At 39.7% G+C, this 14,776-nt stretch overlaps 1 protein-coding gene across 4 annotated transcripts in view; it reads right to left on the reverse strand.

Moving 5' to 3' along the window:
* Positions 1–14,776, reverse strand: part of EMB3142 (nuclear pore complex protein (DUF3414)) — a 447,780-nt gene that overhangs the window by 239,221 nt on the left and 193,783 nt on the right. For all 4 annotated transcript variants that reach the window (XM_089384461.1, XM_089384462.1, XM_089384463.1 and 1 more), the window contains exons 21-26: positions 8,147–8,297; positions 7,920–8,032; positions 7,742–7,823; positions 7,365–7,451; positions 7,156–7,233; positions 5,083–5,277 (exon numbers count right to left, since the gene is read on the reverse strand). In XM_089384461.1, the coding sequence (XP_089240587.1) occupies positions 5,083–5,277; positions 7,156–7,233; positions 7,365–7,451; positions 7,742–7,823; positions 7,920–8,032; positions 8,147–8,297 (706 nt within the window). The remainder of the gene's footprint in view (positions 1–5,082; positions 5,278–7,155; positions 7,234–7,364; positions 7,452–7,741; positions 7,824–7,919; positions 8,033–8,146; positions 8,298–14,776) is intronic.

Consider the following 14,776-nt stretch of genomic DNA (forward strand, 5'->3'; position numbering starts at 1 on the left):
TTTCCATCTCTACCAAATTAGAGAGAGCACCCTTCTATCCGATGAAGTGCCTTGAAGCACTACAATCAATAAGACAAATTCCCACAAAATCTGAAGGAGAGGGCCAATAGAAGATCACGCTTCTTTATTTTATCAGAAACAACATTTGATTCTTCATACCTGGGGTTCCTTGCTTTCTTTCAAGAGTCGGTCGTATACTTGATGACCTGCATTACCTGTCATTTCTTTGATCATCGAAGATGTCCCTGGAATGATTGTTATCATCATCAAGTGATGTGTCCCTACCATTCGGACACTCCTTCGCATAATGGCCGAACTTATTATAAACAAGGCATCTGCCTTTCCTTCCACCCTTAGATCCGAACTTCCCATTGAAGTGATCTTTAGATAGGCCATCAGAAGCTTCCGCTGCGCCATTCTGATAATATTCTCTGCTTTGACTTCATCCTTGGTGAATTAGAAGAGGGATGAGGAATCCATTGATCCTTTTGTCCTTTCCCAACTATCTTCGGTGATTGCTCTTTCACTCTTGCTTGGGCTTTGTCTTCACCTCAGCTCTGATACCATGTTAATTTTAGGTATGTTCTATGCTTAGAGCAATTTATTTCAATTTTCACAGTTAGCTCAATATCTTTTCCAGATTAGTAATCACATCAACATTAAAGTAAACTAGAGATAGAACATAAACATGAATTGCAAAAGACAAGCCCAGACAAGAGGACACAAGATGTGGCACTAGCTAGGGACAAACCCCAATGTGGGGAAACCCTTGATCAGTTCTTCTTATATGTTCTTCAATAGTTTAGCAGAGAGAGAGAGATAGTACATTTATAAGAGAAGTCAACACTTTGACTTATCTAGATAAGAGCATAGATCATCTCTAAGAAGATGATACATGAGATCAGTTGAAGACAAGTTGCTTCAACTGATTCTCCAAGGTGACTCCTTCACCTATCATTGTGTTGCATCTCGTCATCATGCTGCACCTCACCGTGTTGCACCATGTTGCACCCATCATCACAATGATGGACCTCATGACCATGTTGTACACATCATACTGCTGCAACACTGCTACCATGTTGTCATACAGCATGTCTCATGTGCTAGCAGCACCATGCTTGCCACTGTTATCCATGTTGTCTATGCTTCCCATGTTGTCCATGCTTGCTGCTGTCCCATGTACCTTTGTTGCCATGTCACAGCTGTTGTCCCACTTTGCCTTGCCATACCTTGTTGTTGTCCCATATGTCTTAGCATACCTTGTTGTTGTATCATGCATCTTAGCAGCACTATGTAGCCCAGCTGTCCCATGCATCTTTGCAGCACTATGTCTCCTTGTTGTCCCATGCATCTGTGCAGCACTATGTCACCTTGTTGTAGTCCATAACATTGTTGTTCCAATGTTGCCTTCATTATTGCTTATATGGTGACTGGTTAGGGCATCTGGCAGCCCTTACACACCCAGCTATCAGTCCATAAACAGCCCCTTAAGGACTACGGCCCACCTTGGCAAGCTTCTTCCCTAGCAATGTTGCCTCCATAGGATGTGTGTCAGCCCTTAACACCCCCAACGCAATCACAGTTGTGTGCTTAGGCCTGCGGCCAAGTACAACAACAATCTTGTAGTTGTTGCCTCCACAAAATGATGCCCACAGCAGCGTATTGCTCCTATTCTCCTCGGCCTGGTTGCTTGCCTTGTTTTAGCCCTTAAAACGGTCCCTGCTCTCCTCGTTGTCTTGGCCTCTCCTTGCTCTAGCTAGGATTGCGGCTAGGGCTTGCTAAGGCCTCCCTCGGCCTCCTTAATCTCCTCCACATCACGTTGTCCAGATCTCCTTGGTCTTCTTTTGCGGCTAGGCTTTAGACAGCTAGGTTAGGGTTGGGCAGACCTGCAGTTAGGGCAGATTGAGTAGGGCCTCCTCCAACTTGATATTTCTCCATCCATGGACTACGACTAGACTCCTTTGGGCAGTGTATAGAACCCTTTCATAGCTACATTAGTCTGTCTTCTCTGTTGCGGCTAGGGCAGCCTCTTTTCCTCCAACATCTAGGGCTTCCACTCCTAGATTTCTCTTCCACTAAAACACAAGACAAGTGGAGAGAAATCAAGATAGAAGTGTGTAGAATGACTCTCAAGTCATCTCCTTTTATACTAAAACATTGAGCACATGTGGGCTTTATTTGGTTGTTGGTCAACCTTGACAAATTGTTTTATAACACAAATAAATTCATAACTCCATGAATACTTATCAAAATCGGATGATCTTTAGATCGATCCTACACCTCTCGATGAGAGGGATATAGCACGTGTGACTCATTTTGTGCCCCAAACACAAAATTGGGGTCCACATGATGATTTTCATGGATATATAGGCGCCAACAGCTGTAGGATAACTTTTAGATCCCTCTTGACTCAATTTGGCACCAAGAGAGCTCAACACATGCATCGAAGAGGCCCATGTAGTGATGACATCAGCATTTCGGCCCACTTGTGGGTTAATCTTTATGATTTTACATTGGCTATGTCGTTGACTTGTAACCACAATTAGATTTTTCCAATCATTTGACAACTAAGAGGGGATTTAGGCTAAAATTAGAATTGACTGGACATGTATAAATAGAAGAGACCTTAGGCCCATGTAGTGATGACATCAGCATTTCGGCCCACTTGTGGGTTAATCTTTATGATTTTACATTGGCTATGTCGTTGACTTGTAACCACAATTAGATTTTTCCAATCATTTGACAACTAAGAGGGGATTTAGGCTAAAATTAGAATTGACTGGACATGTATAAATAGAAGAGACCTTATTTGAGTCTCTCATCATCATCATACTTCGAATTCGACCTCTTAGAAGATTTTCACACTTGTTCCTTCTCGGCTATTGGAGATCTATTGGGATGCATTTTGGTATTTGGAAGCTAATTTTTATTGTCTTTGGAGCTACTTCTTTGGATAAGAGATGGATATACTGCATGTTGTCTCCTAAGTGCTTATTGTTGAATTTTCTACCTTAAAATTGTCTAATGTATGGAATTGATGTTCTAGGTTATGTTATTTTGTGCCCTAATTGTTGAAAATTAATTTTGAAATGCTATCTAGTCACTATACAACATGTCATGAATGTTCCTAGTGGAGGAAATCTTTAATCTCTCCATCAAATTCCATTTTCTTTTGAAGAGAGTAAACGTTAAAAGTTGATACCTAGGGCATCAATTTTTAGCCTCCTTAGAAAGGATCTAGCTTATCATTATCTATTTCATCCTTGACTCCATATGCCTAAAGGACAAGGCACTAGTCCAAGTCATTGATGATCAACCCTAAATTTTCTACACATTTTTCTCCCATAAAATCAGTTATTTTAAGGCTAGGGCAAAAATCTAAGGCTCGCAGTGAAATTTTAGGGACAAGGTTTTTTGGTGATTTGAGAGCCTAAACATCAAGCATATAGTCTAGGCTACCACTCAAATTTCATCCATAAAATCTCTTTCCTTAAGTGTTGCTCCAAGAGGGAAACCCTAGTTCTTGTCCCCTCAACTTGAGGACATCCTTGAAGGTTGTATGATCTTAGTACTTGTTGAAGTAGATTATAAGAAGCCTTTTCTCCCAAGCCTTCACCTTGTGAGTATCTATCACCATCAAAAATATCAAAACCCTAGGTCTTGAGCCTCCTTTTCTAGGGCTTTTATTTGAAAGGGTTTTTGCTTCTTTGAAGCCTTCAACCATTATTAAGGCTCTCTTTCGAATGAGCTCTAGCTAGATCACCTTGTGCCTTATACCTAGCATATCTATTTTAAGTGATCTCCTTCCTAGCGAGACTCCTCCCATCAGTGAAAGTCCGTAAAGAGCAAGGGGTTTTGGTTAAGGTGATGTTGGGCCTCTACCCCATTGGTAGCACTTTATCTAGATTTTGTCTTGTAGGGTTTCCCTCTCCAAGGCCTACTAGATTTTGTGGTAACACGGCCTTCCTTAACCCAGCGAGGATATGGCTTGAAGAGAGAGCTAATATTAGATTAGTTTTAATTTTTGCCATCACATTTCATTTTCAGCACTTTGTACTTGATCAATATTTTATTGCCACTTACATTTCAAGTCTATTTACATTTGGGCATTTCATTTCAAGTTCAAGTACATTTACATTTCAAGCACATTATTGTCTAAGTATTTTTACTTTCCAGCAATTTACTCTTCAAGTACTTTACTTGAAGCATCTACTTTTATGAGCACTCTCTTGGCACTCCCCTCATTGGTCATATCTTTTGCTTGTCAAGTACTTCATTCATTTGCTTATAATTATTACATCCATTGTTTGTGAATGAATATGATGCTTATGGTCATTTACTTGTCAAATCATATATATGCTTTGAAGTATATGTTGTGATTCATTTTTGGTGGATTATATCTTGTGTGAATTCATTTAACTCCTAGAACGTGATTGAACTTAGCTTAACTTAATTAAACCTTAGTTTATTTTGTCCAATTGGATCCACCCCCTTTGGTTTTGCTAAGAGTTAGCCTAGGTAGAGGAGTTGAGATTTGAGTGACAGCTACTCAACTCAAGTTTTGCCCCCAAGGCCACCCCAAGTAGAGTTAAATATTTTCTCCACGTTAGCCCAAGTGTGGATTGAGGCAGCAATAGACAGCAACAAAGTTTCCTACCCCAAGACCTATAACTCTTATTGTTATAAATTCAGTTACAATTATAAGCATGATAACATCCAATTTTGTAACTAGACCCATGTGACTACTTATAAAGCATGCCTTTAAAACTTGTACAAACATGACAGTAAAATGTCCAAGTTAAATTCCAACACTACTTCTAATTAGAATTCTATATTTCCCCAATTCATATTACCCATAGGTTTGTGCATTGGACAGATCATCTTTATGAATCTATCTCTAGAAAAGAGCCTCCACTGTTTAAATAAAACCAGGATAGACTCTATGCTTTACACCCCTCCATATGCAGAATGTGTAATCCAAGACCAGCAAAAGCCAATGTGCAGTCACATAAAACTCTTCTAATAATATTTATCATAGACAAGAACAACAGGGCTGAGATTAAAATTTGAAATAAAAAATACCTTCATCTTGTGAATATTGTTGGTTTTGTTTAAGGCTTGTTCAATTCCAGATGATGGAGAAAGCAAATTACTAGCATCAAGAGAATCTTGGAGAAAGAGCCGTGAAATCAGACGACGACAACTTTCACGATGAGTAATTACGTCCATGTCACTTGCGTGTAACTCGAGTGCAAGAAGCTTAAGAAGCCATGCTCTCTGCAAAACAGATTCAGAATAAGAAAAACAATAGACCAAGAATTTCAGTCTAAGACAAAAATCAATAAAAATGAAAAAAAAAATGCAATGTTCATTCAATCATTGTAATGAACATATTAGAGACTAAATTTCACCATAATAATCACGAAACCAAACCAAAAACCAAGGAAGGTTAGCCAAGCCAAGTCTTTTGCAAACACGGTCTCTACTACATGATCTAGGATTTACCAGACTAGGTTCATCTATTGGGTTTTGATTTGATCTTTCAGTGTTTCTGTCTTTGGAGTTGATCTGGCCACTCTGTAATTGATATTATTACTTATACCTTAGTGTCTTGACTCCCACCAACGTACTTTGGTAGCTCGCAAATATTAATACACTTTCACTTCTAGGTAGGATATCTTTCTTAATTATTTTCAGATTGGAAAACAATACCAATGAACATGCACAGCACCTAAACTGAGTAACTTTTTTAAACAAAAGTATAAGTGACACAAAGTGTACATATTACATGCTTAACCAGGTAGCATTCTCATAATCTCATACTCCCAAACCAGGAATTGGCAGAAACCATTCCACCTTGAGGATGGGCTGTAAATAGATATCACAGCCCAATATAAAATGAAACTATCATTAAGCACCAGTTCCGGTAGCATCTAATAAATGCTGGACTACAAGCTTGATATTACCACCAGCTACATAATAAGACCCGTAGCTTCAAATTCTTGTTATACATTTTCCAATATAATTAGTTACCACTAGTGCACATATATAGCAGTCTGATAGCTATACTTTGACCCATTGCAAATAAAATCATTTCACTTCTAGGTAGAATATCTTTCCTAATTGTTTTGACATTGGAAAGGATACTAATGAATGTGCACAGCACCTAAATTAAGTAACTTTTTCAAACAGAAGTAGAAGTGACACAAAGAGTGCATCGACTTACATGCTTAACAAGGCAGCATTCTCAAATCTAACTCTACCAAACCAGCAAGTGGAAGAAACAATTCCACCTTGAGGATGGGCCGTAAATAGATATCACAACCCAATATAAAATGAAACTATTGTTAAGCACCAGTTCCGGTAGCATCTAATATATGTTTGACAACAAGCTTCATATTACCACCAGCTACATAATAAGATCAGTAGTAGATCTAAAGCACTATATCTTTTTATCTTCCAAAAGAAAAGAAATCAACACTAATATTTCTTGTGGAACTATACCCTCCATATCGACAGGAAAAGACCTAAATTTTATCCAGTAGCTTTTAACATCAATACATATCAGTAACCTGCTTGGGAAGGACTGGAAGAAGGCATACATTGTTATTTCCTTATATTGGATATTGGATGGTGCTTAAAAAGTTTAGGAATTTTCATTTGGAACAATGCAAGCGCTCTCATAAGAAGGATTTCATGAACACACGTCTACTAATATTAGTGCATAAATGTTGCTAAATAAGACTTCCTGGAAAGAAATTGAAGCAGATGATGATCAATGCACGGGTTTAAATGCAATGGTTTCTCTTGATCTACTTAATCTATATAGACATCATGCAAACTGCGATATCAAAATTAAGACAATAGCAATCTTTAAAACAATGCACATACTACAACTAGCCTTAACAAAAAAATGTATAAGATCTAGTTTCAAACTTAAGGACCCATATCAAAAATAGTAGACCCTTCAAATGAATAACTAGTAATGGAGTAACCCAAAAGCAAATGAAAACCAATAACGTCCACAAACTGATTAGAAAAATTCTAAAATTTTTAACAATAAACTCAAAATTAGCCAAACATTGAATCAGATTTTTTTTGAAATATTCCATCCATAAAACTCAAAACAAAAAAGATATTCATGATTCACCATACCTGTTGAAGATCACTAACACGAAGGGCCTGGTTGATATTGCGTTTTGGAAGTGGTGCACTTGCAAATGTATCCAGGTGCTGAAATGAAGAACAAACAAGTAAAATCCATAACTTAGAACAATCATATCTAACTAAATAGGCAGTGCTCCTCTACAACAATATATACAAAAACAGAAAAACAAAAAAAACTGCAGGAAATTGACAGCTACCTTGGAAAAGAACTCATATTTTTCAGAGCGAAGTAGATCTACCATAGCGGCACCAGTTACACTATCCACACACAGTTCATAAAGAAGCTGCGGAAAAAAAGAACAAAAGAAGGTTTGTTACACTAAAAATGCCGATATCAAAATGATGCATCATACATTAAAACCTAAGTTGATAAAAATGTCTATCATCAATTTTCCATCTAGAAGCCAAAGTGCCAAACAAAATCCCCATTGCTACAAGAACAAGGAGAGCTTGCCTGTTCACTTTGGCTCCTACTAGAATTGTATCTATATCATTTCCTAAAAACCTAGATTAAAAGGATTATTCACAAGAAAACATCAATGGAAATCAGCAATAGGGAAAACGTTTGTTCAACCTGAAACCCAAACTCATGAAGAACAGCATTAATATCAGTCTTCGAAAGCGTCTCCAGAATATTAAGAATAACCCTTAAACAACTGCAATAAAGTGGTACACGTATCATTTATATCAGACTACAAAATTAAACTAAATTCTAGAAGCTATAAATAGAATTTTCAATGATTATTTCAAACCTATAATGCCGTTTAGGTTGCAAAATACTCCTCTCCACAGGAACATCAACATCAAATCTGAGTAGCAGATGGCTAACATTTGGTGCAGGTCGGCTTAGATTGTTAATAAGAAGCTGCAGCATGAACAGATGGCATAAGATAAACATCTTATAAAAAGTAATACCAAACATCTTATAAAAAGTAATACAAGACTAACACTGCAAAGGTAAGAAAAATATTATATCCACCTGTAAAATTAAGAAGCCACTGTCCTCATTTGGATTTTCTGGTGCTTGGAAATCTTGGGCCCGTGCTTCTAGGCAAGATGCATAGTCTTCTATTAGGTTCCCTGCAGCATCTGCCTCCATAATAATTGATACAAGTTGAACCATACGGCCACTGGTGACAAAACAAAAAACAAGTGAACCAGGCTATATGTTATCCAATAGAAATTATAGAGATATTATTAATAATACTTTAAATTGAAATTGTACAGATACTGTTAATCCACTTTAAATTTGTCAATGCAAATAACAAGGATTTTCAAAAGCTGCATTACAGAAGAAGATGGCAACGAAGGATTGAAGAAAAGTGGCTTGCACTAGAGTCACACTACATATTATGCAAAGACTCATCAAACCCAAAATGGGCAGTCAACCAGATGACTTGGCAAAACACAACACAAACTCAGAAATAACTCAGCTCATTAAAACTTATACCAGAAAAATAGAAAATCAATAAGAAAAAAGTTAAAACTAAGCAAAATGCTGCCTCCATGGGACCTACAGCATTGTGTTATTTTTATTTTGTTTGAGAAGAAAACAATATTTAAAAAAAAAAAAAAATATATATATATATATATATATACCTTCACGATGTATTTAGAACATGTTTCCTAACATAACAGTTTAGGGCTTAAGCATCTCAAAACAACAGTTAATCACAAATTTTAGAAACTAGAACCTCTGAATAAATAAAAATAGCTCTCTATGAATACCAAATAGTATATATCATCAGCAAGTTGGCATTCATAAAAAAGAAAAAAGAAAAAAGAAAAATAAATCTGGTGGCCACACACAGGTTAGTGTTGGGACATAGCAAAATCCCAAAATGATAAAGATTGGAATAGGCACATCAGAAAAAGAACCAATGGATCTGCCTGTGAGCAGGCAGGTACTCAAGTTGTGCTTCATTAAGAACATCAGATGCCCAGGGGGCATCCCCTGTAATGTATTCCTTTCCTTGCTTTTATTTCTTGCATTTTACTTCAGCATTGTCATTTCCTTTTATGTCAGTTGATAGAATAATAATGACTTTATATGGTGCATGTGCTTCTAATATTTTTGAGGCGAAATGTTTATGACTATTGCAGATTCTAGAGTTCTCGCGTGCTTTCCTGAAGATCAAGCACACGTCCCCACATGAAGCCAAATTTTACTTGCTCAAATGTACGTAGCGGGAATGAGGCACCTACAAAGAAAATTCAAGTTCAGAAGTCCAGCAGGGCAATTGAGCCCCTTCTTCTCTCTATTCTTCTATCTTCTCTCTCCTCTTTCTTCATGCAAATTATATATCCCCATGGGAAATTTTTAAAATGACACTAGCATGATGAACTTATGTAACAGGCTTAAACCCCTGGGACCTGGTCAGTAAAAACATCACTCTAGAGTGTTTTCTTCATTCGATTAATTATTTGCACTTTTTAGCAGTAAATAATTAATTGAATGTTTTCACTCACATCCTCCAAAGCTGGAGTGTGATTACTAATTAGGCTTTGAGTGTGTTTTCAAAGTCTAGGCTCAATGTATAATACCATGCTAGGACTTATCCAGAGTCTCACGGAATTGCACTAGGTTTTTCTCGGATTTTTTAATAATTAAAAATTTCCTGCAGAACGGGAATTTTTAATAAATTTCTATATAACAAATAAAAAAGTGACACTAGGAGATGTTCTATGGCATGTGAGTACTCAAATTCGTACTCAGAGGACCAACATTATCCTAATACCCACTTTAGGGTGCAAAATAACAATGTTCCACCAAGGTTCCGGGACGAGGGGGCGAGGGGGCGCGGGAGCGGCCTATGCAAAAGCTCCCTACCATTTTTTAGGAAACGTGGGGGAGCGTCAGGGTCTTAAAAATTTATAAATATAAAATATAATTTATTAATTGAGTCCACTATGACAATTTGGTTTGAATTGAAAAGCTGCAAAGCATGATCATTGATATGAATTCCTGGAGCAAGAAAGCAATGAATTTGAAAATTCACACAATCCTTCTTAGAAGAAAACTTAAACAAAGAGAGAATTGTCCTTCTTAGAAGAAAACTTAAACATAGAGAGAACTCAGAACTATAGTGGATTATGTATAATGATTTTGAGAAACTGGGCTTCTAAGTTCTTGACATATTAGTTAGGCAGGCCGTAGATTTTCAACTGATAATATTAATATATGAATAGCCTATTTGGCAATGCTTCCATAGGACTAGCCCATAGGTCTGATATACCTTCACAAATCTGTTTTAGATACTGCTAACCTAGAGAAAAAGTCTAAAAGAAATCATTTTTGGAACTTGGACTAAACGGAACCTGGATGCTTTTTCCACAGGTAAAGACCATATGCCTAATATAGTAATAGGCTGACTGTCTATTGTTTATTCAGTTCCCAGGTAACCATTGCGACAGCCATAACCTTGTGCCATAGATTTTTCCATCGGCAATCTCATGCAAAAAATGATAGACACGTAAGTGGAAGTTACTTTCTTCTTTTCATGTTGTTAGACTGCTTAGTTAGTTTCCATTTTACAGATCTTGCTGGTTTCTTTTTTTGAGCAAATGTATATTTTGAACCCTTTAAGTTCTCATGGGATCAAAATTAGATGTCAGGGCAGAATTTTGAGAAATCATATAAGAAAGTAGTTGGGTGGCTGGTGGAATATTAACATTCTGTATTTTAATCAGGTCTTATTATATCAACAATATTATATTTCAGTCAGGTCTCATCAACACAACGCATGGTAGTCAAGGAGGCAGTCTTTTAAGTTTTTACAAGTCAGATTTTTCACCCATACTTGTGGTTAATTGGTTCCTGGAAACAAAATAGTCAGATCCACTTTTCAGAACATGTGACAGTAGGCTCTTTTCCTAAACCTACTATCACCATGAACGGGGAGAGCCCATATTGAACCGATTCAAGGTCTTGGTTTTCCTAGCTTGCACTTTCAACAAATTGTATTAATTCACTGACTTTTTTTAGGTAATTTACCTTTTGTATACAATTCCTAATACAATCAATAATGATACATGCACTGTTTATTAAAATCCGAACAGTGAAATCCAACGCTGTGAGTGGAGCGCTCAGCGAACTTGCAAAGGTTGTGAGTGTGTTGTTCATGGTTCAGGGTGCCGTTTTTATAACATGAAACAACGATTTTCCAAAACCCTAAACGTTAATTAACTCTTAATTAAAGATTAAGTTCAGCGTTTAGTTAATTAAAATGGTTTTTAATGCATTAAAGGTGTGCCACGTCCCCCCATGTCCCCTCTCGCCCCCACTCGTCCCTTCTCATCTCCCCACACCCCCCCACATCCCCTCTAGCCCCCACTCGTCCCCGCTCGTCCCTTCTCGTCTCCCCACGCCCCCCCACGTCCCCCTTTTCGAAAACGCCCCCTCAGGGAAGGGAAACGTTTCCCTGGCACGTCCCCCTGAGTTTCCTCCATTTTGGGAGCGTGGGGAAACATCCCCTACTCGTCCCCAAGTCCCCGGAGCGCGGGGGAGCGAGGAAACTAGACCCCTAGGGGGGGGGGGGCGAGTCCCCGTGGAACACTGCAAAATAATAAGTTTTCCTCGCCAAAAATCAGTTTTACTAAAAAAGTGAGGAAAAAGACAAGAAAATCAGTTATTGAATAACTAGGAACACATTAAAAAATATGTTTCCAATCAGCCAAGTGTCACCATGAAGCTAAGTAAAGGGACTAAGCAATTGGAAGTCGTCTTAAGAACCAAATCAAGGCCCACATAGAGGCCGAGTTAGCCTCGTCAAGTGACCACAAGATGGGCTGCCAGCTAGCTCGAATTTAGGGGGCGAACTCCACCATTTGACGACCAAGTTGCACACGTGGAAAAGATGAGTTTGAGTTACGAATTGAGGTGGCAAGTTAAGTGAGAGTGAGAGGGAGTTAACTCCCTCTCCACTTCTCCTTGATCCTACGCTGCCCACACTTGGCAGCCAGCTGCCCATATGCAGCAACTGTTACACACATGGAATATGGCTGATTATCACGTGAAGTCACTAAAAGTTGAGTGGGGAGCTATCTCCCCCTTCACTCCACCTCATTGCTGTTGAAGTTTCTAAGTTTACTTAGTTTAGAAACCGTCCATGCACCTTTTCTTACTTATTCCTACCTACTTGTTATTTTTCTTTAACAAGTTATTTACAAAGTAAATACTGAAAATAAACACCAGTGCATGCTCAACATATTACAAATCAACAACTAAAAGAAACAAGAACAGACACACCACATGACACCATTATTTTTGGACCAATGTCCCCGGAAAAACTCAATGTGAGAAAACCGGTGCAGCTATCTGAGGGTTTTCTTATTAAGCATTATCAGAGAACAATCTGGGTGCCGAAACTGATCTATCCAACATAGAATTTCCTTAGCAGCTATACCTCACAGCTTGAGAGAAATCTCCTAGCTGAAACCCCAAAAAATCCTTCCAGCAGCTCCTCAGCACAAAACTGCTTTGCAACCCCAACATCTGCCCAATCTGGACTACGTCAGCCCCCTCTCTGTCTCACGTTGACCCGGCGTCAGCCTTTCTCGGCCTGCGTAAGCCCCAGGAGGCCCTGCTTCAGCTTCTTGGGCCTCTGCGTCAAACATGCTAGCCTCTCTGGTGCTTTGCGCAGCACTTGGCAGCCTCTGCGTGGCCCTGCGTGAGCCTTTGTTGGCTTTGCGTCACTCTCCTTGGTTGTTGCGTTGCTCTCCTGATCACTGATTCTATCTCTCTTAGCAAACCCCGCTCTAGAGAATAGAATGAATGATCACTCTGGTGTCTTCTCCAAGTGACCCTAAAGCCTCCTCTTATAATTTTCCTGTTCACATCTCAACGGCCGAGATTAAGTCCCTAATCAACGGCTAAGATTAGATCTAGCTTGATCCATGTCTTTTGAACCATTCTAACACAAATTCATATTAATACACATTAATATTTTATTTTCCCTAAGTCCAAACTTAGGGACTCCATTAAAAATATTAATTATTTTAATATCTCCTGATTTGTTTAGAATCTACACAAACCCTTTCTGGGTATTGGAGATCTCATGTGCCCCAACCTCTCCACCAAATTTCGTGGCTAGAGCACATCTGATGCTACCCCAAATCAACACTCCCACTTAGCGAGGATTGTGCTCTAGCAATACTCCTCACTGAGTATTACTCTGATCATCCGGCATCGGTACCTGTGCTGATGCTAGGCCTTCCTGCCCAACATCCTTTGCACTGCTGCCTCCTATACTTCTGCCCATGGTTCTGCCACTGCCACTGCTGCATCTATACAACAGCTCCCTCTGCATTCGTGTTGCTACTGGTCCTTTCTCCCAGCACTGCATCCGTGTTGCTACTGGTCCTTTCTCCCAGCACTGCTCCTCCTCTCATCAAGTTGCATTGTGCTGCCCACTGCTGCGCTGCAACTCAATTACTGAGAAGTAAGTAACTGATCTCCCAACAAACCTCCCTGTTGGGCTAGAAACACCCAATGATGCTGGAGCTCCCTCTATCGCTGACAAGTGCTCCCTCTCTCTGACCTTTGTGCTGCTGCAACAACTCCCTGCATCTCGCACCGTTGCACACCTCTCTGTGCCTTCCTACACTGGTGCAACACTCTTGTTCCTCTCGCAATTCTGCAGCCTGCTAGCTCTGCGTTGTCTTGGGACTCTTGCATTGTAGCTCTCTCTGCCGCCCCATATGCATCCGTCTCTACCCACCCAGTCAATCCTGCTACTCCTCGTACGAGCTCCCATAGCAAGGTCTAATCCAGGAGGCTGGGTACCCCAAGTATCCTGCCCCTCATCGCCTGTAGTCCTCCTGACTATAGCTTGATGTCTCCCCAATTCCGCTCAAGTGGCATGTGTGCACTCATGGCACAGTCATCGTCTGTCAAAACTTCCTTCTCTGCCCGTGTTGGCGCTACCTTAGTCTCAGAAGACTCTCCCTTACTTTTCTTCCTTGGGCACTGGGTCGCATAATGACCCATCTCCCCACAGTGGAAGCACTTGATCATGGAGAGATCTTTCTTCTTTCGCTTCTCCTGATTTCCCTCAGATGCTAAGGCCACATCCTCCTCCTCCTACTTGACCTTGATCCCTTTGCTGCTACTACCTGTCTTCGATTGTCGACTAATCTCTTCTTGCCGAAGAGCTGCCCACATCTCGTCCCAAGGTGGGAGAGTCCCTCTGCCTAGGATACCCTGGACTAACACTTCCCAATCTTCTGAGACAGCATTCAGGGTTGTCCTCACAATAAGTTCATGATCCGATGTCACTCCTATAGCAGTGAACTGGTCTCGGATCTCATTCAGTTCTCCGAGGAAGGAGTCAATCGATTGACCCTTCTTCATCTGATACGACCTCATCTGGTTCTCGAGCAGCATTCTTCTCTGCACAAAAGTATGTCGGTACAGGTTCTTGAGAGCCTCCCACGTCTCAATTGTCGTTTCCTTCTCGGCTATATGTGGTACCACATGATCCTTGACCCCGTCAAGGATAATGAACTTGGCCCTTGCCATCGCCTCTTTGTACCTTTCATTTTCATTGGGGTCGACTCGAATAGCTATAACCTTCAAGGGGAAGTTCTTGACACGATTCCTGTCAAGCAC

The sequence above is a fragment of the Pinus tabuliformis genome, chromosome Q, assembly GCF_031772625.1.
Source record: "Pinus tabuliformis cultivar Carrire ecotype Pingquan chromosome Q, CPIR1, whole genome shotgun sequence".
NCBI lineage: Eukaryota > Viridiplantae > Streptophyta > Pinopsida > Pinales > Pinaceae > Pinus > Pinus tabuliformis.